This window comes from Lampris incognitus, chromosome 3 (assembly GCF_029633865.1).
Source record: "Lampris incognitus isolate fLamInc1 chromosome 3, fLamInc1.hap2, whole genome shotgun sequence".
Classification (NCBI taxonomy): domain Eukaryota; kingdom Metazoa; phylum Chordata; class Actinopteri; order Lampriformes; family Lampridae; genus Lampris; species Lampris incognitus.
Genome location: NC_079213.1, coordinates 90,826,625 through 90,854,351, shown reverse-complemented (window position 1 = coordinate 90,854,351; position 27,727 = coordinate 90,826,625). Strand labels below are relative to the sequence as shown.

General features: G+C 43.8%; 1 protein-coding gene across 1 annotated transcript in view; it reads left to right on the top strand.

The window, feature by feature from the left end:
- ptprsa (protein tyrosine phosphatase receptor type Sa) overlaps positions 1–27,727 on the top strand; it is a 207,745-nt gene that overhangs the window by 133,448 nt on the left and 46,570 nt on the right. The window contains 10 exon segments of the mRNA XM_056276854.1: positions 5,687–6,280; positions 7,330–7,424; positions 9,507–9,757; positions 10,016–10,103; positions 14,276–14,488; positions 14,752–14,918; positions 16,440–16,451; positions 16,811–16,926; positions 22,044–22,091; positions 26,837–26,934. Coding sequence (XP_056132829.1) covers positions 5,687–6,280; positions 7,330–7,424; positions 9,507–9,757; positions 10,016–10,103; positions 14,276–14,488; positions 14,752–14,918; positions 16,440–16,451; positions 16,811–16,926; positions 22,044–22,091; positions 26,837–26,934 — 1,682 coding nt within the window.

The following is a 27,727-nucleotide window of genomic DNA, read 5'->3' as shown; positions in this document are numbered from 1 at the left end:
GTTTTCACCCTTGTCATCCTCGGTAACATTAATATTGTTAACATTCATTTTTTTTGTGTGTGTTGTTTTTTTTTTAAACAGCGTTACAAGAAAAAAAATCTGATTTTCTTTTTTTTGCTTGCTGTTGTTCACCATTATTGCTTGAATGTGTGGGCGCGGGTCATCCCTACAACTCTTGTCTAATCCCATTCAACACATAATTCATGGTTTTAATTTTTTTTGTTTAGATTTTTAAAAGTTTACGGTTACTGCTGAGTGTAAGCTGCGTCAGCCTTCAGCCACCACAAGGGGGGGTGCTACAGCCCAAAAGCCCCCCCCCTCCTTCTAATGGGTGTCTGGCTATGATAGGGGAACATGGCAAGTTTACCATTTGGATGTTGTCGCAGTTTGGACTCGGCCAGTTTCTCAGAGAGATTGCTTTGACAAAATTAAAATGTTTTTCTTTCGTCCGTTGATTAAAAAAAAACATATTTGAAGTGTTCCGTCTCCATTTATACGCACATAAAGACTAAGACTAGGAAAGGACAAGACTGGTGGAAAGTCCTTCGAAACTACAAAAAAAAAAATTAATTTTACACAAGGGAGCTTTCATTTTTTTTAATTTTTTTTTTTAGCAAACGAGAGCACTTACAGCAAAAAAGTACGCTCACCAAGTATGACGTAGCCGTTTTCTTTTTACTAAACATAAAGGCCCAACAATACAGACAACATCACAACAAATGGCAGCCTTTTTATGCTCCAGACATCCCAACAAGCCTCCATTGTAGTTTAGTGAATTAGAAAGTATCAGAGAGAATCTCTCAGTATTTGATTTGAACTCAAAGTCGGATGTCACAGCTATTTGTGCGATGCAGGTAAGGCAAACTTTTCCCTGAAATGTCTTTGCTTGAGAAAAGTTAAGGTTAAAACAAGGTCAGCAATTGGAAAAAGTAGACACGTATCACAACTAGCTAATTTAAAAGACCACATTTTTATTGACCAAACAGTTTGTTTCTGAACTATTTGAAAGCTGCGGAGGAAAACTTATTGTTCTTATGACCAAAAAAAAAACAAACCCCTCTCTGTTCCACAAATAATACAGACTCTGTGGGTGCAGGGCTAACCAATGAGCAATGAATCACTGCGCCATACCCCAAACTATATGAAACATGCCTCCTCCAATACATGTGGAGTCGCCCGCCACTTCTTTTCACCTGACAGTGAAGAGTTTCACCAGGGGGACGTAGCACATGGGAGGATCATGCCATCCCCCCCAGTTCCCCCTCTCCCCTGAACAGGCACCCCGACTGACCAGAGGAGGCACTAGTGCAGCGACCAGGGCACATACCCACATCTGGCTTCCCACCCGCAGACACGACCAATTATGTCTGTAGGGACACCCAACCAAGCCGGAGGTAACACGGGGATTCGAACCACCGATCCCTGTGTTGGTAGGCAACAGAATAGACCGCTACGCTACCATACACCCCAGTTTTGTTTAGTTTTAACAGCTAGCACTTGTAGGTGTCAGATGTGCTCTAGACACTGTGGATTTTCTGATGCGTTGCGTGACCCCCCCCCCCCCCAACTTATCTGCAACATCACACTCTCTGAGTTCCAAGACCTCCTGATTTACACATTAAGCACTGGATGGAAGTCCTGCATAGTTCAGTCATTATTTTATGTGAGTCAGAGTTGACATAGAGTCAGACATGCCATAAACAAGCTTCTCACGAGCCAGCTTCAAACCATATCCTCCCGGCAGCCACACGGTCCCAAGCAGGCTTTTCTTTTATGCCTACAGAGGATCTTGATTAATGGGGAGTGCTCATTTCATCGGTGATTACAGAAAACTGACTCATGACACCGCACCACTACCCCACTCTTGCATATTTAACTTCCTGCATCTAATTGTCATTTTGCCCCACACAAAACATAATGACCCAAGACCTCTCAGCCTTTTCCTATTTTTCACTCCCACTCTCTCCCTCCACCTCTCCTAATCCCTTCCGGTCAGTGACACAAGGACTAAGTGGGACATTTGCTCTCCTAATGGCTCCCTCTCTGTAAATGAGCCTTCTGAATTTTGCAGGGCAGTTTGCTGGGTGCCGTTTCCCTCTAATGGACTGGGAGCAGAGTGAAGGGGAGGGGGAACATGAAAATAGGGGAATGATAGCTTCATCAAATACCTTACCTGTCAAAGAAAAAGGCCTCATATCTCCTGCATGCCTGTTGGCCAAGACTATATTTCATTACAGGAGCAAAATTTGTGCGCGTGCGTGCGTATGTGAAAGTGTCTATATATACAGGGCGCGCGTTTCAATTAAGTTTGCCCTCCACTGTTGGCCTGCATTGAACTCCCCACATCCCGACTCATACATACACATACACACCAACACACACAAGCACACATATCCCACCAAACCACCAGCACAGACACAAAAACACACACCATGCCTCTGGACATTGCCAATATTGCTTGGGTATAAATTGCTACAGAGGAGCTTTTTAAGGGGCCTGATCTTGCAGTCTTGGAGGTCCAAGCCATCGCACATCTACACACAACACACCACCATCACCTCATGTACATTTTAACCCCCTCTGTGACTCGCTGTAGGCTATAGCTACAGGTCAATCAAGTGGCGTATTTGAAGGTCAACTGTTATTAATCTCTCACTAAGGACTCAAACACAAGTGTGTGCACACACATACACAAAATACACACAAGTAAATAGCTTAGTGTATTTAGACTGAGACCTTTGTGCATTTTTGTGCTGTGTTAGTGTAAGCCAATGCAACACAGGGATGGAAGTGAGGGGAAAATGTGGTGTTTGTGTGTGTGTGTGTGTGTGTGTGTGTGTGTGTGTGTGTGTGTGTGTGTGTGAGAGAGAGATGTATAGCAGAGATTGAGAGGAAATGAGGAGGAAACATGAGCACTCTCTCTCTCTCTCTCTCTCTCCTCCAATCAGACGAGTGTGTGTCAACAACATGCCATTCATGCAGTGGCCTGATGGGAAACGTGCCTGTAGGCCCACTGGGGGGGATTGAACCACAGCTGACCCTGTAAGGGACAGTGAACGAGAGGTGGGAGGAGAAAGGGAGGGGGGGAGGGGGTAGAGGAGAGAATGATAGGAAGTAAAAAAAAATAAGGAGAGAGAAGGAGAGGAGACCAGCAATCAAGTCACTATGATCATTGCTGCCTTGTGCATGCATACTGAAATGCACAACCGCACACTCAGACCTCTGCTTTTCCCTCTTCACAGCAGATTGGTCCTTGTCCCCTGTCCCCTGTCCCCTTGATCATCCCACCCACCCCCGCACCCCACACCCCACCAATCTGCTGGCTCAGTAACCATCATCCTTTTACCCAAGAATTCTCTTAAGTTTTCTGAGGTTGGAAGGAAATTGTTTTGTGGACAATGTAAGTTTCAGAGAAGTTAACCGGCACATTGCGTGCCAATGTGTCATGTCTAGCTTAAAGCCCAGGCACGCGGTACACATTCGCATACATACAAACCTACACACACAAACAAAAGCCACACACACACACACACACATATAAACTCACCCAAAGGCGATCATTTCCACTTCCATTTCCTTTATTAGCAGCAAGCATGAAGGCCGAGTGGGCTTTTAAATGATGCAAGGCTGAGCTGTAGTTTGCTCACCGAGAAGTATTAGCAGCATTCGTCTCACCCAACACTCGGCGCCCCCGTATTTCCATTACTGCTAAGGCTCAGTTCACTCACCACCAGTCGCCCCCACCCCACCCCAACACACACACACCACAAATACAAGCACTTCATCCCTCTACCCCTCACTCTGACGATCTTCAAAAAGAGGACCATTAGCAAACGGAAATGAAGAATACGGGCAGGGTACGTGTGTGTGTGTGTCTGTGTGTTTGCTTGTGTGTGCGTACACGCGGGTATGTTCATTTAATGGAAGCAAGAGTTGTGTGTTTGCACATTTGAAGATGGACTGTCTGAACATGTACACACACACACACACACACACACACACACACACACACACACACACACACACACACACACACACATATATGGTTCCAATGAGAGTGCTGTGGCACCAGACTAATATTTAGCTTCTCAAGATTGGGCTGTGCTCAGCGAGGGGCCAAATAGCTCTCTTTGTTGCAGGAATGACTGTAGTGGCCAGGGCTGGCAGCAGAGCAGGAACCCAAGTCATCTCACACACACACATGTAAAGATCACACAGATACAATTAAACCAATATGCACACACATACCATCATTACACACAAACACAAATAGACATGTGAATGAAAATATGTAGAAAGTCTTACACAAATGCATGAACATATAAGTACATGCACACACACACACACACACACACACACGGCTGCACAAAAAAACACATGTGCAGCCCAAAATATCAAAATGACAGAACTCTTGCATAAACATTCAATTTAATCTGCATGTGCACGCAGCAAGTATTATCTACAGTACACAATTAAAACGATAATGATCTATGTCCACAAGTAAATGCACTCTGTAAGACTTGCACAGAAGATGGTGTACATTGTACACACCAGTGCACAACATCCCACACGTTTGCTTATTAATAACACTCGCTGTTTAATTATTAGTCCAGTCAATCTTGTAACACTGTAACAGTAAAATTATAAAACTGTACCAGTGAACAGCTGGGTTTGTGTGTGTGTGTGTGTGTGTGTGTGTGTGTGTGTGTGTGTGTGTGTGTGTGTGTGTGTGTGTGTGTGTACCTTTGCTATCGCCTTCATTTATTCCAGTTATCCTCCTAGACAGCGTTCCCTTTTCTCATATCCCTGAAGAAGGGGTGACGTACTGTACGTGAGTGAATCAGAATATAATCTCTTTTAACAGGTAAATGGGACTTAAGCTTGTTTCCGCAATGCTCATCCACCTAACAAAGCTTCACAGGGGACTTGGGAAGTAAGGGATTTCCTGTATCTGCTGCAGTCTCCATTACACTTATGGGGACTATAAATGGGAGGTAGAGCAGTGTGTGTGTCATCTGCAACCGCCAGAGAACTGGGCCACCATGAAGAATGGTGTCTAGACCCCAAGCATCATAGCTCATCTATTTTACAGGGGGAGATGACTCTCGAAGCTGGAAGAGAGGCACTTTTTCCCCGTTGAAAGTTTAAGTGATGCTTTGCAGCACAGAAATAAATTCAGTCAGAGCTGGAATGTAGTTTCATGAAATTGTAATGCGTACAGCAATCACCTGAGAATTTAGAGGGCTTTGAAAACCTTCTTGTCTTCTCATGACTGCAGAAAGTTGTGGTGAGGTGACTGCAGTGTTTGTAATATCAACTGATAGATAAAAAACAAAATCTTTGGGTTTGCTTTGTGGACTCAATTTACTTTTACTGTTCCTGCCCAGGCCTCAGATCTGAGCTGTTTTTATTCAAGTATGTGTGAAAGAATGTGAGGCAGATTATTTTTCTAACACAAAAGAAGTGCTGTTGGCATAAGGAAGCGCTCATATTTTCCACAATAAAGCCAGTGCCTCTTTTTTCTGCTAGCCCTGTTATTACTTATTGACATGTCTGGCTGAACCTTCAGAAAAATAACAGGTCCTCACATGGCCTCAGTAGCACATATACAGATGAACTCAGTTTTCTTGTGCTTTGTTTTATTCCGTTTTTTTTCTTCTTCTTCTGCTTTTTTAACCCTCCGCAGTGCCTGGACCGCCCTACCTGTCAGTGGCTCAGGATTCTGAGACATCCGCCGTGGTCCGCTGGGACCCCCCAGATCTGACCAGCGGCATGGACCTGCAGGGTTACCGGCTTCAGTTTGGCCGGGAGGATGTCTCGCCCCTGGCCACGCTCGAATTTGCCCCCCAGGAACGCCAGTACTCTGTGGGTAACATCCACCGTGGCGCCACCTACCTCTTCAAAATCTCTGCCAAGAGCAGGGGGGGTTTTGGAGAGGAGGTCGTGGTGGAGCTCAGTGTGCCCGAGAACACGCCGGAGGGTTACCCTCAAATAAACGAAGGCTCCAACATCACCTGCTGCTCTGTGCAGTTGTCCTGGTCACCACCGGTGCTGGCAGAGAGGAACGGGGCCATTACAGAGTACACACTGGCTTACAAGGAAGCCGGTGCCAGTGGCACTCTCCGGGAACTCCGCCTGCCCCCCACTCTATCCAGCTACGTGCTCAACAGTCTCAAACCCAACTCGGCCTATGATGTGAAAATACGTGCACACACCAGTGTAGGTCCAGGGCCCTACAGCCCACCGATCCAGTATCGGACGGTGGCCTTTGACCCAACAGGTAGGGCTTGCCTGTTTCGCTTCTGACACGGTGGGATGTGTCGGAAATTGCCTTAAAAAAAAAGAAAAAAAATCAGCATCTGCACAAAAAATGACAACTGCCTTCCCCTTTCAACCACCTTCACTTCCTCACAAGAAAAACAGATGAGATTAAAAATGTTTGCTGTGGGATATTCACCTCACTAACACAAACAAGGTAAAGCAATGCCAGTAAGTTACAGTAAGTCAGTCAGTTTGAGAAAGAGAGGACAGTCCTCGGGGTTTAAGGTAAGTGCTGGTTGGTCCTCCCTGCAGTCGCTTTCCAAGTGCACTCACACGGCTATGTCACCTCACATCCCGTTTTCCAAACAAGGTAGGACTTTCATCAAACCCATTTACTCCAAGAAAGTTTATTTTTAGACTATGTTAGGATAACAGAGAACAGATTTTGGTTCTTTATTTGTTTTTTTTGGTTTTGAATTTGTTTTGAGAAACCCCTCCCTTCCTGACTCCCTCACCTCTACCTCCTCCCTACCCCCGTCTGCTGTCCCACAACGGTTTGGTTTGTGGCATGGCATTCCCCGGATTCACTGCTTAGGACTGTTGGCATGCTATGTTTTTGGTCTGTCTCTACGCCCGCCAGGCAGCACGTCGGCAGTGCCAACCCAGACTCAGTAGAAGCTCAAGAACAGCTGGTGCCAGGACCACACGGGTCAGTTTTCCCTCGTCTGTGGCTTAGGGTCAAAAGGACATGGTTAGAGGTCAGCAGAGCACACTGAGCAGAAGCGGGTTGGCACTGCCCATGCTGGCCTGCCAGTGGGTCTTCCCTTGTGCTCCATGGGTTTGTTGTCCATAAGTCTTTTGTGCTGTGTGTCCTAACCAATGGTGTTGCCCTTCTCACAGCCAATCACAGCTCACCGCTCACTCACTCTCCACCCAGAGGAACGTGTCAGGAGAGCAACTCTATTTGAAAACTGTCTTCTTTCTCTCTCTTCTCTGTCTCTGCTCCAGTCACTAAAGGTCTGCTGTCTGTATTTTTTTTCCCTCCTCTTACATTTGTTCACTCAACAGATGTTCCAAAGAACTTTACGGTCAAGTGGGCCACCAAAACCACAGTGGTCCTCGCATGGAAGTTTTCTGAAAGCAGGTCCCCATATAAATGCACGGTGAGTGATAACCAAAGGCAGGTCCGGCTAAACATATCAAATTATAGTCTGCTCTCAGTAGAGTTTCTTTCATCTATCCTTTCATTATGTTTTTATGCATGCTCAGTATTCCAGGTAAGGAAGTCAAAGAAAGTTGAATCGGTTCATCTGGACACAGTATTTGTTGTGAGAAACATTTCATCACTCATCTAATGCCCCTTTTCCACTAAGTGGTACCGGCTCAACTCGACTCGACTTTATTGTTTTCCATTACTGGAAAGTCCTGGCATTTTGGTAACTGTTACCACTTTTCTGGTACCACCTTTGTCGAGGTTCCAAAAAAAATGGAGCGGGTACCAAAATCAATGCAGACCAGCTACACTGAGGGGGTACTGTTACGGTGATGGAAAACTACACTCTGCAAGTCGAGTCGAGTTGAGCCGCTACCATGTAGTGGAAAAGGGGCATAAGTGACATCTTCAGTCTCAACTGACTGCAGGTATCCCCACCCTTACAGTGGCATAACGACCGAAAACAACGATTGGTTTCATATGCGAATTGCAGTGACCAGTAACTAGTGTTTCAAAGGCAATGTGCACTATTCACAGAGGATTGGGAGTAGTTGCAATCACAGCATGATGGCAACGGTTCCCCAGTTTCACCAAATAGTGGCCCACTTGTATATGGGGGAAGTAGAAAAGAGGGCTCTGAAGTCCTATCCAGGGGCACCACCTAGCCATTGTTTCAGATTTGTGGATGACACCTGGGTTAAAATTAAGTGTCAGGACATACTACATTTCACTGACCACATTAACTCTGGACAACTACATCAAGTTCACCAGGGAGGATGTAAAAAATTACAGGTTAGCCTTCTGAGACTGAAATTGCTATTGGTGATGAGGGACATTTGAATGTTGATGTTTACCATAAACCAACACATACTGATCAGTACTTAAAAGTTTGACTCTCATCATCCACTAGAGCACAAACTAGGAGTCATCAGGACGCTGTACCACCGAGCTGACAACGTCCCCACCAACACAGCCAGGGAAGGGGAGAAATCCTACATTAAACAGACCCTGGTTAAGTGTGGTTATCCTAACTGGGTGTTTGTCAAAGCCAGGAAGACGCCTAAACAGAGCACCAGCCAATCAAAGAGAAGAGAAGGACAACAGCTGTCTTAAGTGTAAACAAGTGGTGATTCTGTATGTGGTGGGAGTGTCAGAACAGTTAAGACGCGTATTTTCCAAACATTGCATCTCAGTTGCTTTCAAACCCCAAAACACGCTGCGCCAGAAATTGGTCCACCCCAAGGATCAGGTCCCCCGGCACAAACAGAGCAATATAGTGTACACTGTTATGTGCCAGGAGGATTGCAGTGACTTGTACATTGGGGAAACCAAACAGATAGTGGACAAGAGGATGGCACAACACAGAAGAGCTAACACATCAGGCGAGGACTCCACAGCCTACACCATCTACAGGCCACTCTTTCAAGGATGAGGCTGTGCACATCCTTGATAGGGAGGAACGCTGGTTTGTACAGGGAGTCAAAGAGGCCATCTATGTGAAGAGGGAATGACCATCCCTGAACCGAGAAAGGGGGGGGGGGTGAAAGTACATCTGTCGCCATCTTACAGTGCTGTGATTTCCCCAATCCTCTGTGAATAGTACACATGGCCATTGGCCATTGTAACTGTTGTTAATGGTCATGATAATTTGCATATAAAGCGGATCTTTTGTTTCGGTCGTTATGCCACTGTATTGTTTATAAGGGCGGGGATACCTGCAGTCAGTTGAGACTGAAGAGGTCACTTAGATGAGTGATAAAACGTTTCTCAATAAACATTGTGTCCAGATGAACCAATTCAACTTTCTGTGATATCCTTTCATTAATAACTGTCAAACTTTTATATATGCCCCCCACCAAAGAGCAAAAAACATGTCCACATCCAATCCACTCACTCATCCAACAATCCCAAAATTCATTTGTCCACTTACCTATAATTAATCTGCTCACCTATAGATCTGTTTGTCCACATACTCAACCCAAAAATTCATCTATCTACCGCCACCAATTTATTCATTAATGTTCATATCTAGATTGAGTACAACCGTCAGAAGATGGATGTAGATGCCAGGCTGATGAAGGTGCTGGTTTCCGGCTTGAGGCCCAACACCACCTACGAGTTCAGAGTGACCTGCCAGGAGAGTGTTGACGGCGGGCCTCGGCATCACGTGAGAGCCAGGACCACCCCCCTCATCTTGGTCAAGAAGCCAAAGCTGGACATCGACGCCGAGCCTGACAACACGCTGACCATGTCCTTCCCACCACTGGAGAGCAAGGACATCAAGTAAGTAGAAATTTCTGAAATAGTAATATTTTTTGCAGTTTCTCTATGTCAAGCACTCATCTAATTATATTCTTCCCTGTCTCTGAGACCTGGGGTGTTGAAGTTTAATTCACTAGATGTCGACTATGCTTTGAGGTATTGTGGCAGATCCTAAGAAACTTGATGACTGTTGATGGATAGAACGAGTGAAATGTTGTCACTCCGTACTTGTTCTTAGCATGCTGTTTCTCTAATTGTTTTTAATGCATGTATGGACAGAAACTTCTATGTGGTTGTGGTGCCACTGAAGATGACTTCAGGGAATGTCAAAAATCTGAAGAACCCCGATGAAACGGATATGGAAGAGGTAGGAACGTCTAAAAACCACAATTAACCCCTGAGATGTTTTGAGCTAATTATGACCCTTAGTGTAGTGTTAATAACTGTAGCTGTTGTTAATGATTAAGTATGGCTATAAACAGGGTGACTTCAGAATGCTAGAAGTTATTGTTGAGCCTTTCAGATTTGTATGGAAGCCCTGAGAGGTAAGTAGGGGAGAAAAAAAATCTGGTTGATCAATTTTCTAAGTCCGATATAAATTGTTTTCTCTCCTGTGTTTATGAACAAGTTTGTTATGAACAGGTTAGACTTTTAAGAAAACAAACTTAAAAACCAGTTTTTTTAAGTCCCTTCATTTTTTGTCATTTTTCGATTTGCTTGTTGTTGTAATACTCATTCCGGCCACAAGAGGCTAAAGTGCATACTATTTAGAATAAACAAATAAATAGGCCCTGTGATGGCCTGGCGGCCCTTCCGGGGTGTCCGCCCGCCGCGTTATTATGAAACCCACTGCTTTTGTGGGCAAGACACGCCCTGTGTAGCATTCCTGTATTATGCACTGCTGCATAATATTATATCAGTATCGTAGCAACTTTAACGCCTTTGCTACCCGACCTCTAATAAAGAATAGGCTAAAGGCATTCTGGTGTCCTCTCTGATTAAAGTGGTATTAATTTGTGACCCCCACATGTTTTGTGTGTGCTTATTAACAAACTGCGATTATCGCGATCAACCAATTACATAATACCAAACAATCACGTGTCCTTTTGTGGAAAAAATAGCTAAGCTAACAAAAAACAACGTCGTTTTGAGGAGCGTCAGCCTGTCGTCAAAAGTTACTACGATACTGATATAATATTATGCAGTAACAGTTCCTGAAAGGGAGTATTTTTTTCTGTATTAAGTAGTTGGCTGATGGCGATAACCACTACTTGTTAATAAGGGCACACAAAATGTGTGGAAAAGTGTATTCAATCACAAAAAAACAAACACGTTTGCGTCAGAGGTGGTCAAAGATCTCAAATCCTCAATTCTTTTTAATAACGAGTAGGCTCGTGGGCGTGCCTGGCGCAAATTTGGACGCCTGGCCAATCCTAGTGCTTGAATGCTACACAGGGCGTGTCTTGCCGAGAAAAGCCGCGCGTTTCATAATAACGCCTCCCCGCCTGCAGCCCAATGACTGCTGGGCTAGACTCCGGTATCCATGGGACTCAGTGAGCAGGAGAAGCGGTTTGGATAATGGATTGATGGATGGAATAAATAGGACTAAAAGCATTAATGTTTTCTTCCAGGTGAGTTTTAATTTCTCCATGCACTCTAAACACAAGGTACATATATTAGAAAGTTATGTAACATTACTGCCATGACTTTCTTTTGGCTAGAAATGTGTTTTAATCGGCGCTAATCTGTCGTTAGCGTTAGCTATACTGACACTAGCCGTTAGCTCACTAGCTAGCGAGTGATATTGTTATGGCTAACCTTTTTTTTCACGACAAAGAACAAACATACAAGACATCACAGTGAAAATACAATAAACGTACATAAACTTAACATGGAACACAGGGGTACAATCAGTTATTCAAATGTTAAATTACACTTCTCCAAAATATTAACAGTTCGCGTTGCTTTTTAGTTTTTACATAAATGAATGGTCTTGAAGTAATTTTGCATGTCTATCAAGAATACACTCAGTTTGGGTTTTTTCCCCCATTTCATTCTATGGACAAAGAATCTGCCAAGAATAATCAATAAATGTATAACAAACATCATGTTGGGGTCACTGGTTAAATAGAAGCAGGATATCTTGCAATTGAAAGGTTGGATTGAAAGAGGTTTTCCTGAGAATAAAATTGGATAAATCCATCCAAAATTTACTAACATGTGGGCAGTTCCGGAAAAGGTGGTTTAGAGATTAGTTCATGGCTAATCAACAGCTACAACCGACTAAGTCGGTTTAGTCGACTGAATAGCTAACGTTAGTTTACTGCAACGGGGACAGTTCACCCCTTCTGAGTGGGATGTTTTACCAATAAAGATTAAAAAGAAAAAGAAAACTTGGGCATTTGGATACTTGCTAAGGGAACTTGATAATTTTGTCTGTTTAATGATAGCAATCCATAACAGAATAAGCACTTTGGATACATTTTGAATTTGGCAACTTAAATTAATATGGTTACTATTCATATTTATGATATAGCATTGGATGCTGTGCAGTTATAGTGCGATGCCTATTCTTAATCAGTCCTTCAGTTGAGTTGAACCATTGCTACTTAGACAATTGGTTCTCAAACCTTACCATGTGAAGGACCCCCAAATTGATATGTAACAAGCTGTGGACCCCCATTTGATAAGATTTTCGTACTAGGGACCCCTACCTGAGAAGATAGTCGTTAGATATGATTTAGTAGAGAATTTATACTGTAGGTGGGGAGATAACCATGGAGAGAGTGAAACATCTGATCAGAATAGTCATTCTTATACATTTTGCTAACTTCTAGTGAATAGATTATTATTAAAACTACTATTACTACTACTATTAGTAAAACATAGCTTGCTAACATACAATATATCTACCTAATGTTTAGAGTGCATGGAGAAATTAAAACTTACCTGGAAGAAAACATGAATACTTTTAGTCCCATTGAGAACATGGGGTTGTGGTGCACTTCAGCCTCTTGTTGCTGAAACGAGTATTACAACGACAAACACTTAAAAAAGGATCCTGACAAAAAAAAATCACCTGTCAAAACTTTTTTTCACCTGTTTTCATAAATGAAAAAAGTAACTTAGAAATATTGTGCTGACAAATCTTTTTTTTTCACCTCTTTCACAGATGAAAAAAATTAAGGTACTTTGAAAGATTATCCTGGAAAAACCTTTTTTTTCACCTTTTTTTAAATTCATAGACACGGGAGCGAGAAAACAATTTAGATCAGACTTAGAAAATGGATCACCAGAATTTGTCTTTTTCTCGCTTGCCTCTCAGGGCTTCCGTACATTTGACATGAACCTAATCAAATGAAAAATCTAATTCATGAAGTATCTGTGATGTCTCTAACCCCAAAAGATAGCCTCTCACTCACTCACTCACTCACTCACTCATTGCCAAACCCCATCACTGCCTTTAATATCTAATCAGGCTGCTACATCGACATTCACCCTTGTTTAATAGTACAACATATGCTTACATAAGAGCCTCTGCATTGTTAATGCAGATCTAGATTTGTCTTTTTTTGATGACTACTGCTGATGTAAACATTTCCACATTCTTTTCCAAAAGAATTAACTACACACAGATGCACACAAACACACTGCAGGCGTAAATCATCTCAGCTATGCTAATGCCTCGCCCCAATCAGGCAGAGAAGAGTCACAGTCAACATAGAGACACAGTCAACCCCTACACTTCCCTAGAGCTCAGGGTCACCTTGAGCGCCAGATCAGCACCAGCCAGCCCTATTGGATTTGGGATTACTCGTGCTCTTCTCTCTGCTCAGTGTATGCATCCGTCTGCAGTTTCTAAATGAACGAGAAGGGGTCAGCCTAAGCTTTGGTGCCTAGTCCATGGTGGCCTTGTGCCAGACAGTCAGCAGCATTTTGACTCTAGGCCCTGGGAGTTTACCAAGATCCAAACTGTGCATTCTACTATTAGAGACCCGGGACATGGGGGAAAGTAGTAGTTTTCACAGTGCCAGTCACCTCTGATAATTTGTCATATGCAGAAACATGTCATAGAACAATAAATATTGGAGATAATGCATGTGTATATGTTGAGTAGGTTAAGTTTCTATGGCGCATGGGTTGGTGAGGGTTGTTAGGTATTTCTTTTGGAACTGAACCTGCTTCAATTCAGATGTATGAATGAATGGAGAGATGAGAGAGGGTATATAAGTGATCGATGGATGAAATGATGGTATTTTTAATTTGATGGTATTTTAAATTGATAAATGATGAATAATGACAATTCATAAAGAATTAAAGAAACATCAACTGACGTGTGTCCTTTTATTTGGGTCAGTTCATGAGTTAAACACCAGTTAATCAGACTCATTTAGTCTGATTAACTGGTGTTTATCTGCATTGTGATTTGTCATGTGTGTTATTCCGAATCAAATTTGAATTTAATTAAAGAAAATATTTTAGAAATGCAAATTAACTGCCCTATTCTCACACCATCACTAATCCCTCCTCTGCTGTCAGCTGCTGCGGGAGGTGACCCCTAAGCGGCGGTCGCGGCGCCAGTTGGCTCAACTGGACCACAGAAAGCCCTATATCACAGCCTGCTTCAGGCAGCTCCCCTCCAGCTTCACGGTGGGAGCCGACCACCACTACAGTACCTGTGAGAACAAGCCCCTGGAGCCCGGCCGGGAGTATGTGTTTTTCCTGCTGGCTGAACTCAACAGCACTGCCGGGGTGAGTTTCAATATCATTTCAGCTGATCCAAATTCAGTCCAGTTAAGTCCAAGTTTAGAACAAATCATGACAGTTTAGATAAAAATGTTTAAAAAAAAACCCCAAAAAAACAAAAACAAAAACACACTGTCCAATCAAACAACTACCATACACACAAACACTGATCTGTACAGAAACCGTAAACTTATTACACCTAGTATTTCCTCTTACAATGCAATGCGTCTTCCAGTTTATTTGACCTTTTCCTTGTTTTCCCACTCCAGAGAATGTTTGCGACAAGCCCTTACACTGATACAGTGATGACCCCCGAGCTGGTTGTCGGTCTTCTGCCAGTGGAGACGGGAGGAGATGGCCTCATCTGGGTGGTGGGCCCTGTCCTCGCTGTGGTCTTCATCATCTGTATTGTCATCGCCATTCTCCTGTACAAAAAGTGAGTCGGCTCGGGTAGTATGGTTTGAATGAGGGAATGTTGTGTGTAATCAATATATCGTTTGTGATCAATGGTATGTAACTGTGAAAATAACATGGCTCAACTTGAAATGTTAAGGTGAACTTCCATAGCATTTGATGGGCACTTTAGTCCGAAGCTCCTTTAGTGCAAAGGTAGTTAGTGTGATTGGCCACCGTGAGATTAAAACCAAAAAGCTGTGATGGCATTAGAGCCTTAAAGGTAACCATTGATTTATAAAATTTCATGTCTCAAAACAAATAACAAGGATTCACTGGATGCTGCAATTTATGTCTAGCTACAATGCACAGTGGAGATGTTTTTGTCATTAAAGTTGAGCCAGTTATTTGCAGTGTTAACCAGGGAAGCAGGCTGTTGGGAAATAATTGCATGTTAGGGAGCATGTTGTGGGAACAGTGTGCTTGGCATTCATAACAGCATGAAACTAAAGCCTTAATAGCTTTGTTGCATGTAGATATGACTAATAGTCACGTACAACGATGGGTGTGGGAGATGCAGTTTGGAATTGAGAATGGAGAGAAGAGGAGATACTTTGAAATGCTGCTCAGTTACAGTGAAAATGTAAGCAGATATCTTTGTTTTACCTACAAAAATCAAAAAATAAAAGCAAAAAGCACAGAGCCTTCTGTCGGTCAAAAGCAATTTATACGTACAGTAAATAATTCCTTGTGTTTTACAGTCAGTTGTAGTTTATTAGTCAAGACCCCCAAGAATACAAGTCCCAGGGGAACAGCAGTGTTAGAGGTCATCTTGCTTACCGGGGCAGGACTCTGATTTATCTTACCGGGCCCAGGGACAGTGTGAGCAACACAAGAACAGCTTGCTACTATCATATGATCCCTGACTGTCTGACCTTGCCTTACCTGCATCTTAGTTAGGGAGAGTAACATCTCTCCCTGGATCTCTCTCTCTCTCTTTCCCTCTCTCTTCTTCTCTCTATCTCTCTCTCCCCCCAAACACTCCCGTTTTACTCTCCATCTCTCCCCGGTGAATAGTGTGACCTGGGCTTGCCCTTGGCCCTAACACCCTCCCTCCCTGCCCCTGTCTTTACCCTCGCACACATGCACACAAACACAGACAGATACACACGTAGACACAAATACACAGAAAAGCATACACACAGCACGGTCTCCCACACATAGAGTACACACGTATGCATAAACACCTGTATACATGCACACACATATATATACATACACACACACAAACACACACACGCTTACAGAGAGACACCTATTTACCCATGTGCACACAAACACACACACACACACACATGCATGCCCACACCTCCTCCAAAAGCTGATGAGCTCTATCTCCAGCCTGGCGGCAGCCCCTGTGAATTTTAAACTGCTCGCTATTGATTTCTCTCTCTTCTTGCCTCCCCTTCTCTCTCTCTCTTTCCTCGTGTATTGTGTCCCCCCCACCCCCACCCCTCCATCTTTTATATATTTATTTGACTCCTATTGCTTTCTCTGGGAACAGCAAACCTGACAGGTAAGGCTTAGCCATACTTTATTGCATTTCACAGGGAAGAGAAAATAACCTGTCTCAGCATAAAAGATGCTTTTAATTAGTTGGAGGAGGGGGCGATAAGGGTGGGTGGGTGAAGGAGAATCTGGCGCATTTGATATGCCAACTCGAACTTCCCCACTTTGTGTTTTGGTTTCTCTGGAGCGTTCTCAACTCGCCAAGCTACCAGTCAGTTGTTTGTGTTGAAGAGGAAACAGCCGTTGTTGATGAGAATTGTGGCCAATTTGTTGTTGAAAGGGCGTGTTTAAAATTGTGGGTTTTTTCTTTTCCCATATTTTTATCTTCCCGTTCCCTCTCCTCCTCCTTCTCCTTCTCCTATTAAGTCGCAAAAGGAAAGAATCAGAGCCACGCACAAAATGTCTGCTGAACAATGCAGACATCACGCCCCACCACCCCACAGACCCTGTGGAAATGAGACGCATCAACTTCCAGACCCCAGGTACAGCACGGACCCACACTGAGGCACATAAAGAAACATATTTAATGCATATTTAAATGTAATGTAACATAAGACTATAGAGTACATCACACAAAGTCATGTATGTGTGAAGGGGTGAGGAAAAAGAAAGTTTTCTCATATACCCTCATGCAGTCACATATTAAACAGTTGGATTTAAACAGACTCCAAGGGTCATGAAACATGCCCGTTTCTTAAAGAATACCATGAGAATGGTGTGCGGGTAGCATAGTGGTCTATTCTGTTGCCTACCAACATGGGGATTGCGGGTTCGAATCCCCGTGTTACCTCTGGCATGGTCGGGCGTCCCTACTGACACAATTGGCCGTGTCTGCGGGTGGGAAGCCAGATGTGGGTATGTGTCCTGGTCGTTGCACTAGCGCCTCCTCTGGTCGGTCAGGGCACCTGTTTGGGGGGAGGGGGAACTGGGGGGGAATAGCGTGATCCTCCTGCGCGCTACGTCCCCCTGGTGAAACTCCTCACTGTCAGGTGAAAAGAAGCAGCTGGCGACTCCACATGTATCAGAGGAGGCATGTGGTAGTCTGCAGCCCTCCCCGGATTGGCAGAGGGGGTGGAGCAACGACCTGGACTGCTCGGAAGAGTGGGGTAATTGGCCAGGTACAATTGGAGAGAAAAGGGGGGCGGGGGACAGTTGGATTTAAACAGGCTTCAAGGGCCAAGGGTCATTTCTTAAAGAATATCATGAGAACATTCAATCCAAGACAGAAAAAATGCACCTTTGCAGTTATTCAACAGCCATGCTACTACTGCTAACTTATGTATGATGGAGGCAGATTTCCACACTGATCTGCATGCCACACACTCGCACATTCCTGCACACACGCAGACAAGCTTAGCAGCTCATGAGTGATTGTACTCATAATGATGATTTTGATTCAGGCTGCTCTACACAGGCTCTTCATTAAGTATTCCATATCATTCAGTATGACCTTCCGTGTCTACATAATTATGTAGATATGTTCATATCGGCCAGATTTGAGTAATTTACATTTGTTATTTTTTCAAATGCCTAGTGAACGAGAGCTGGGTTAGCTGACATCTCTGTTTGTTCGGCATGACTTTTTCTTTTTTTCCCCCCAAAATACATCCTATTTAGAAGTCCCTCAAGGGTTTTTAACCTGCCACCTTTTTTAGTCTCATGTTAGCACGCTCCAATACTTGCGGTGTTTATCCCGGCTAAAGCCCAGCGTTAACGACAGAGCACACTCGATCCCGCTCCCATTCTCTCCGGCTTCCAAGGATAAAGCTGTCTGACATTTCGCTCCTGTTCAGCCTTGTCGCTGTCTCCCCTTCAGTCAGTCTTTCTACCTGTCAGTCAGTCTGCCTGTCAGTCCGTCTGTCTGCCTCTCTTCCCCATGTGATTAAGTCGTCAGCAAAAACAACACCTTGAACATCCCCAACCCTTGTCCCCTGGCACTCCTGCATTTCCTTCCTTCTCCATCTTTCATCTGTCTTCTCATGGCTGTCTATCAGCCTTCTGTCTTTGGCGGCCAATCCTCCTCTCCATCAAAAGGCTCACGTTTCAAAACAGAGCTTCATGTCCGCTGCCTCTTAGGGAACCAACGCTTGTATCACGGAGAAGCCCAGCTTCCTTTCACCGGAGAGAAGTGGTTTTCAGTACATAGAAAATACACATGCCCTCACTGGCACGCACACACACACACACACACACACACACACACACACACACACACACACACACACACACACACACACACACACACGTACTGGGTCCATTTACTATTCACTTCTTAATCTGGCTCTGTATTCAGAGTTTTATCAGCAGCTCCTTTCTGACAAGGAGAATAGATTATAATGGTCATGCTCTCCATTTTCCTCTTGCGGACTACTAGGGCGCTCCCCCTCGCCCTCAGCCGTTCTCCTCGGCGTCTTAAATAATGGAAAACCTTGTTACTATCTTTCTTTTACACACATGCACACACACATACACACACACACACACACACACTCACTCTTACGTACCCCCAGCTTTTTCTTGAAGACTGTTCTCTTTCGACAGCCCTGTCAAAAGAGAACAGCCCTGTGCAGTCAGGCCATGTCATTATCTCCACACCCGGGGAATTTAATTTGAATGGACATTTTAGCCCAATTAAGCGGGGCGCTCAGCGTTCGTGAACATTCCCATTAGCTAATAGTGGCGATTGTTCAAACGAGCATACTCCCAGTGCACTTATGCAGGGCCTCTCCAATCTAACGGACCATATGCTGCAATGGCAATATGTGCTTAGTGACCCTTATCCCTCCGTATCAATGAAATATCTTTTAGCCTCGCTTTCCTATAGGCAAAGCTTGGCTAATTTGTCTGAGAGTGCATGAATATTGTTTGTGTGTGTGTGCGTGTGCGTTTGTGTGCATGCATTCATGCTCTAAAGTCTGTGGGTCACATGACAGCCTCCTACTAATGTCCCATGATTCCTTGGGGTGCAGACTGGCGCCTTTTTGTCATTATCTTCATTGCTGCCCTGGGTTAAATTGGCAAATGAGGCCAAACTAATGAAGCAGCAGAACTCGGTGGATATGTGCTGTCTGTCTCAGCTAGAGCCCCCCACAGCTAACGTCTCTCGTCTTTTTTCACTTCGGTCCTCTTCTTGTTGCTGCCCCTCTCCTTCTCTGTCACCTCTGTCCCTTTTATTCTGCCTCACTTTTCCACTCTCATGTCATTTTATTTTATATTCTATCATTGTCCCCTTCCTCTGACATTCTCCCCCTCTCTTTCCCATCTCCCTTTCTGTTCTTTTAAATCTCCCTCTTCCTCTCTCTGTTTTCCCCCAGTCCTTTCAATTCCTTGTTCCTCTGCTGCCTCTCTCTTTCTGTCTATCCTCTGCCTCCAACACCCCATTTTTTTTTAATCTCAATGTTTTTCAAGCATTCAGCCAACCTTTTTTTTTTTCAGCTGTAGGTCACACCCCCAGAAATCCATCCCGAGAGAATTACATGCGTAAGCTTGTAAATGTCTCACTTGGTTCAAAAGCATTCTCTCACACACAACGTTGCACACTTGAAAACCCACCAATGCCAGCCAATCACTGACATGTATCAGCAACCTACTCTTTCCCTTGATTACACTAACAACAACAACTGTACCCTCCCCCTAGTTATTTGGAGCATCCACAAACATGCAGACACACTTGCCTCTCGCTGTGATGAATGACGTGTGGAGACAACAGATGAGAGCGCCCCACCTCCCCCGCACACAAGATTTAATTAGTCATTGTAACAGAGCAATTAGAAACAGGGTACGTTCAATGTCTTCATTTCTTTTTGCTCTTAGGATGTCATACAACTTACTTCTTCCTCTTCATTTCCTTATGATGAAGACCTCTCACTCCTCCGTTCTCATATTTAGGTTGAAGTTTTAGAACATGAGGACTACCTGGACAAGGAAACAAGCAGACATTTGAGCAGGTGTTCATTTTGTGGCTGGTCCCTTGAAAATCCTAAAATACTTTCTTCAGTGTTTTTACTTCTTCTACCTACCCCCCCCCCCCATTCCATTATCCAAGCCGCTTATCCGAATTCAGGTCGCGGGATGCTGGAGCCTATCCCAGCAGTCATTGGGTGACAGGTGGGGAGACACCCTGGAAAGGCCGCCAGTCCATCATAGGGCCAACACACACACACAGAAACATTCACACCTAGGGACAATTTAGTACGGCCGATTCACCTGACCTACATGTTTTTGGACTGTGGGAGGAAACCGGAGCACCCGGAGGAAACCCATACAGACACGGGGAAATCATAAAAACTCCACACAGAGGACGACCCGGGATGACCCCCAAGGCCACACAGTCAATCAATCAATCCGTCAATCAATCAATCAATCAAACCCAGGAACCCCCCCCCCACTGCAAGGCGACCATGCCAACCACTGCCTACCCCTCTTACGCATGTAATTCAGAAGCCATTGGTAGTTGTGGGGATGGAGCCTGTAGATTTTTGCTTACAGGACGATCTGTTACAACTTGGTCGCTTTGCTACCTCTTCCATCTTCCCAAGCATCGAGTTAATCCGAGGTGAAGTTATTTTCCCATCTTCAAAGGGTGGGATTAGTAGTCTCTCTGTCGACTACACCTTGCAGCCACAAACACAAGTATGCTGACACTGGACAATTGAAGCGAACCATACCTGTCTGAGTGTATCATTGTTTCACCTAGCCTATAAGATCTTTGTGTGTGTGTGTGTGTGTGTGTGTGTGTGTGGGTGGGTGGGTGGCTCTCCTCAAGAGCAAATGAAATCTACAATCAATAAATCTGCATTTGCCATAAATCCATCTCCATTCACTCCATTCTTTGGGGTAGAGGCCTCCAGGTTCTTCAGAAATCTCTCATCAAGAGCAGACAAGACCGAAGCCATCAAAAACTACTTAGGACTCCAATCAGCAGCAGCTCCACAGCTGTCAGCCAAGTACGCGAACGCTTTTCCACACCTTTCACTTCCAGTGACTCAATGCTGAGCAGTGGACAAAGGAGCCTTTCAGAGTACTTTTTTTCTTTTTTGGCCAGGAAATATAAGCCGGTTTCTTCCCCTCCACGTCTCTTTCTCATTCCTCTCAGCAGGCCTCCTAATCGGTGTTTATGAAAGCTCAGAGACAGCAAATTGATTTTCTTATCCCTGATCTCTATGACTGTTGAAGTGGGGCTTGATGGAGTGGGTTTCGGTCAGGGCCGGGAGAACCCGGCACCGGTGGCTGACCGGACTGGTCCTGCAGAGGACCACCGCTCTTGACTAGGGCTTGTTAATGGGAGGGTTAGGTTGGAGGGCAGTGAAAACATTTGTCCCACTTTTTGTTTGGCTTTCATTCTGGCTTCAGATCTGTCACTCAGGCCACCATGAGTAGAGCCACGGTAATGTAGGACAAGGGTTAAGCCCCCAGTGATGCCACAAAAACCCAAAGGTGTGGTAAGGCATTATAAAAGAATGATACTTTCCTGCCTCTATGTGTGATTGTGTGCCATTTTATGATTGTTTCAAGTTTCATTCTGTTTTCAGTGCTTTTTTTGCTCGCATTTCCCTCTTTTTAAACCATTTCCTCCCCTTATGTTTGCTATTTTTTACAGATTCTGGTCTGAGCAGTCCTCAGAGTGAAGCCGATTTTGACTATGAAAGTTAGTCCACTATGCATTTAGTCCTTCTTTCTCTTCCAGTTTTGTTTTGGATTTTTTTTTCCTTGCAAGCACTGCTCAGCACCATTGACAAGTCGTTAATTTGCATTTTATTCATTTTTCTCCTGCATAATTCAGCTGAATTCTGCACTAATTTTCTTTTTTGTCGTTGGACTGGTAACTTGGGCTGTGTATTATCATTTAATTATTTATCTTAATTTGTTGGTCACGATATTCACACGTTGCTGTTGGCTGTGCATTAATTCACTGTGCATATATAACCTCAATCACTTGTGCTGGTGTCGAGATGAAGACATGTTTTGGGTTTGTTTTTTGTTTTTTTTAAGACAACAGTCTTTGCTACTCTCTTGTTCCTCCTTCCTTTCCTCACCTCCTCATCAGTCCCCCTCCTCGTCCTCCACCACTACCTCTGCTCCAATTCCATCCTGAACGAACGGGGCCTCCTGCACAGGGAGATAATGGGTGGAGAAAAAAAAAGAACCAAACAATGGCTTAACATTTGATCCCCCACCTCACAGAAAAACAGCATCAGATAGAAAAGGGAGAGTTTTGGGTTTCCGTCTCTCAAATTTTTTTTGTTGTTTTTTTGGCTTTCCTTTTTTTCTACCAGCAGTCACACTGAGCGTGTCTTCCTTTTATATAGAAATGCAGCACATCATAAACAGGCTTCCGGAGAGAGTGGCTGGGGCTGTCAAAAATGATCATTATACATCTCAGGCTCATCGACTGGAGATTGGGAGATTGGAGACGTGTAATTAAGTGCTAGTTTGTGTTTTCTGTTTTCATTGATCCCCTGGTTGATTGGTATGGGGTGGGTTATGGGGTCTGAATATTATTGGGGAAAAATTAGCCATTGGTGAATAGAGGTTGAAAAGAAAAGGAAAAGTGGGGGGGTCATAACCCCCCCCCCCAAAAATTGCCACTTGTCCTTGACTGACTTTGCTTGAGGATGGGCTGCGCCGAAGCCTAGTTTAGAAATCGAATCTCCTCTTGGGTAAACACACACTAGGTTCTGTGTGCTGTCCAAACCACAATATGGATAAGAAAATAAATCGAATGAGATCAGCTCGTTTGTCTTTTGCTGGCCAAAGAACAGCACAAATTGAGAAGGATGAGAAAGGCCGTGGAGGAAGAGAGAGTGACACAAACAGATGGGCCTCGTGGTTCATTACCGCAAACACCAGTTTATTGTGCAGCATTATTGCATGTCAGTTGTCAGTTGAGGGCAAAGTGGAGTGAAGACAAACTGATTGATAAAAGCCCAACAGTTTGAGATATTCAGATTTTTTCCCCCCTAAAACTTCCAAAAACTATACCAAAGTTTCTCATACCTAACTCTAAAATCCCCTGCAATGTAAGCCTCAGTGCAGCTATTTGCAATGCATCATGGGTATGTGGATGGATTTGTAAACATGTCTGTCTGACACATCTCTAACACAGCAGACAGGCAATGGTACACACCGAATACATTACGGGCAGTAAACACTAACTCAAAGGAATGGACGAGGTTTGTGTATGGCCACCTTTGTATAGACTCGTGCTCACACACACACACACACACACACACACACACACACACACACACACACACACACACAGAAAGAACACAAGCATCCTTTGATCTCCGCTCAAGCAACTCACTCTTGTTTGCTCAAGGAGAAGTGAGGACCCCTAATTTGCATAAACATTTCCTTATTTCACTCATAGTTTCTGATACCTTCTCCCTTTGAATTTGCAGTAAATAAACCGACAGCCAAAGTTAATTTGCAATTCTTCCTCTTTCACTGATGCGCATCTCAATGAATTCCCACTCCAGAAGTGATTAATAACAGCGTCTTGTTCGTGAGCTTTTGCTACGGGGATCTGCAGGCTTTGTTAGCTCGTTGAGAAACTCAAGAACGAGTAAACAAACATGCTGTGTCCAGATATGTCAGTATCTGTTGACTTCTCCTATTACATTGTACGTTATTGTTTATAATTTATGCTAAAATATTAAATGGGATGGGATTGTTTTCAGGAGTGGTCTCATCACAAAGTTAAGGACACTGTTTTTTAAATAAATAACATTCTCAAGACCTTGAAAACAAACCCCTCACTAAGACAGTGTGTCCACTTTCCACAAGACGCCAGCCCGTCTGGTGTCATTTTCATTCGTCGCGCGCATCAATTATAATCTTTGTTAATCTGTGTGTAATTGATGTTTTTACATTGTTCTTCCAGTGTAAAGTAAATTGCCATTACTAATAGAGACTGTCATCAGGGAGAGATGGGTTCTTAAGTCCGACAGATACAACAGAAACATTGCAGCTACCCTTGAAGGGGCATCAAGCATCTTCCAGAATAGGGGAAATTGAGGATGGTTAATATGATTATTCCCATTTGCACGCCCAATTAAACCAGGGGAACTTTTTTTTGTGTGGATGTCAACATTTCGCAGACATTTGACCTTGACACAAGACAAGGAACAGAGCCCTTTGCAGAGACTTGCTAAAAATATGACAGCATTAAGCACTGCTGGGCCCCGTGCAGCGGTAGAGCTAACAATATATGGCTGCCCCATATTCTATTACATGACCCTGGCTTTATGCTCCTAAATGGATTAGTGAACTGGAGTGCACAACATTGCTGCCAACATTGCCGCAGTAGCAGCTCAGCAAATTATTGACCAATGAGAGGAGAGGGCCACTAAGAAACCTTTCTGCAGCCATCTGTGGATGCTCGCTTGTGTGTCCCCAGCTTATTCAAAAGAGATTTTAAAGGATAGTACGTTGGACTTAAACCTGAGGATTGCACAAGTTTTGTTTTTTTTGTTTTGTTTTTTTTTACAATTTGATGGTGAGAAGTTGAGGTTTGCCGTTCATCTGTTGGACCAAGCAGACAGAGGAAAAGCCAGCAATAGGTGATAGATATGCTAGCATCATGCTTGCTTTGCCTTGGCCAGCTGGACTGGAGCAGCTCACTCTGTCACTAAGCAATACTCACTCCTGTCAATCCCCAGACCTCCTTATCACCTCCACATCCCCTTTCTCATGAGACCCTGGGCCAGGGCTCATTCAAGAAATTAACCCTGAGAATGAGAATTGATCTAAAGATTCATAATGCACAGAAATGCTGACCTACTTGTAGGAAGTTAGCAAATGATAAGGACAGAAAGGAGGATTATAGATTACCAACTGACTACCTCAGCTTTCAGCTTTTTATCTCATCTGTTTTTCTAATTAGGGTGATGCTGAAAATAAGAGTAGTTTTATGAAGACGTTCTATGGATATCACTGATAATAAAGTTGAATGTATTTCCAGTGGCAGTCTTTTCAAATTTAATTTCATTCTGCTAATCATTTGTCTTTCTAAACGAGAATGTTGGCCTCCTTACTGTTAGCTTGTTGTATTTTCTCCCCCTTCCGATTAACCAGAATTAATTTTTCCGCTCATGCTAGTCTTTCCAAAAGAAATCCTCCCTGTTGATTAGCTACAGTGAAGAACAGGGGGGAATTTTTGTTATATTGGCATCCTTCTGATTTGAGATGACTAAAGTTTTCATCTGTGATTTTACCATCAAAATGTTAGATGTATTACTTAATGTCTCAATGACCAAGCTACTAAGAATTCAATTCTCAGACATCCAGGTTGTGTGGCGGTCTATTCCGTTGCCTACCAACACGGGGATCGCCAGTTTGAATCCCCGTGTTACCTCCAGCTTGGTCGGACGTCCCCACAGACACGATTGGCCATGTCTGCGGGTGGGAAGCTGGATGTGGGTATGTATCCTGGTCTCTGCACTAGCGCCTCCTCTGGTCAGTCGGTCAGGGCGCCTGTTTGGGGGGGAGGGGGAACTGGGGGGAATAGCATGATCCTCCCATGCACTATGGTCCCCTGGCAAAACTCCTCACTGTCAGGTGAAAAGAAGCAGCTGGTGACTCCACATGTATCGGAAGAGGCATGTGGTAGTCTGCAGCCCTCCCCGAATCGGCAGAGGGGGTAGAGCAGCGACTAGGATGGCTCGGTGAGTGGGGTAATTGGCCAAGTGCAGTTGGGGAGAAAAGGGGGGAGGAGAGAATTCAATTCTCTTTTTTGTGAAATTGAACAGTAGTTGGTCTGAGTTTTCTAGCACCAGGCAGCAATAGCTCCCCAGTTTTCTTTTAGCTGAAGCCTACCTTGTAAAGGTCATTACCCAGGTAGAAATCTACAGCCAGCCGAACAATGAAAGCTTGCCTGCTCTGCTAGCCACTATGGTCAGTTAATCAACAGTCATTTGGATCCCTTTCTATTCTAAAAAATGAGTTGAAGCCAGGGTAATTGAGCTGTGAACCAGACAACGTTGCCTGCGGACAAAAAAAAAAAGTTTTTTTTTACAGCATTAGCATAAAGAATATATGACGAGCTAGGCAAAGATTGGAAATTTTGAGCTCTGGCCGGGTCTATTCAGCCCCTATTACATCACCTGTCAGATACATTTTGATTGTATGTTTGAGTTGTAACACATGTCTGCACCCCCTCCAACTACTTGTCATTTAAAGGCTTCCTCACTATGACAAACCAAGTCCCAGCCTCCATTGACTTGCTAGGAAGAACACCTTACCCACAAACCTCTGTGTCCTGTAACTGTAAACTCTTGAGAGTGTGGGATCGTGTTTGCATTGACTTTCCATGTTACTGATTAACTTTATTTGTATGTCCCCCTTTTCCCTTTCTCCGACCTCTCTCTTCTCCGTCCATGTGATGAACAGGCATGATGAATCACCCTCCTATCCCCATCTCAGAACTGGCTGAACATACAGAGCTCCTCAAGGCCAATGACAATCTGAAGCTCTCCCAGGAGTATGAGGTGAGTGGACCCAAGGGGTCATGGGTTACAAGTTCAGTCTACTTGAGGTCTTCTCATATCTGTTGAATTTAATTCCCTGTTCGTTTTCCCTGAGAAAACAAAATGCTCTACTTTCCCATAGGGACAATGCTTTGGCTTTGGCTTTTCTTAGGATGTTGCTTTAAGCCCATACAGCCACCAGCAGTTGATATCTAATTTCACCGCTGAAAATCTTAGATACTGTTCTTACTTGGTTGCTTTCAATTATTTTCCGTTGTGTAAGTGGCCCGAAAACAGCAAAAGCAAGAAAATTGTTTTTAATTTTTTCAAAATTTGCCTTGATATGGAAGTGTAATGAACCCTGAAACAGACCCCCCCCCCCCGCCAAATGCACACCCAAATAAAAGAACCAGTTTGGGTTTGCTCTGCAGTAATGTGTTCAGTCATGCAACAGGTGACAAGTAATTATTAAAGCCACCTCAGGACGGAAAACTGAAGGAAAGTTTTTTTTATTCCACTTCTTGCATTCAAAATGTAATGTCCACTCTTTTATATATCTACTTTTTTTTTAAAAGAGAATAACCGATAGTACTTTATTAAAACTAATTTTGTTACTGCCGATTTTAGAAATGAATTTCATTCCAAAACAGAGATGACCTCCATCGGAAAAGCTTGTCAGCTGATCAGGGAAAAAAAATGATTGAAAAAATGCAATTACAACTCTTTAATAACTTACTAAAGTTACTGGCCAATTTGAATCGTTTATTTAGAAAGTACAAAAACTTTTAACCAAGGTTATTATCTTTGTGTTTTG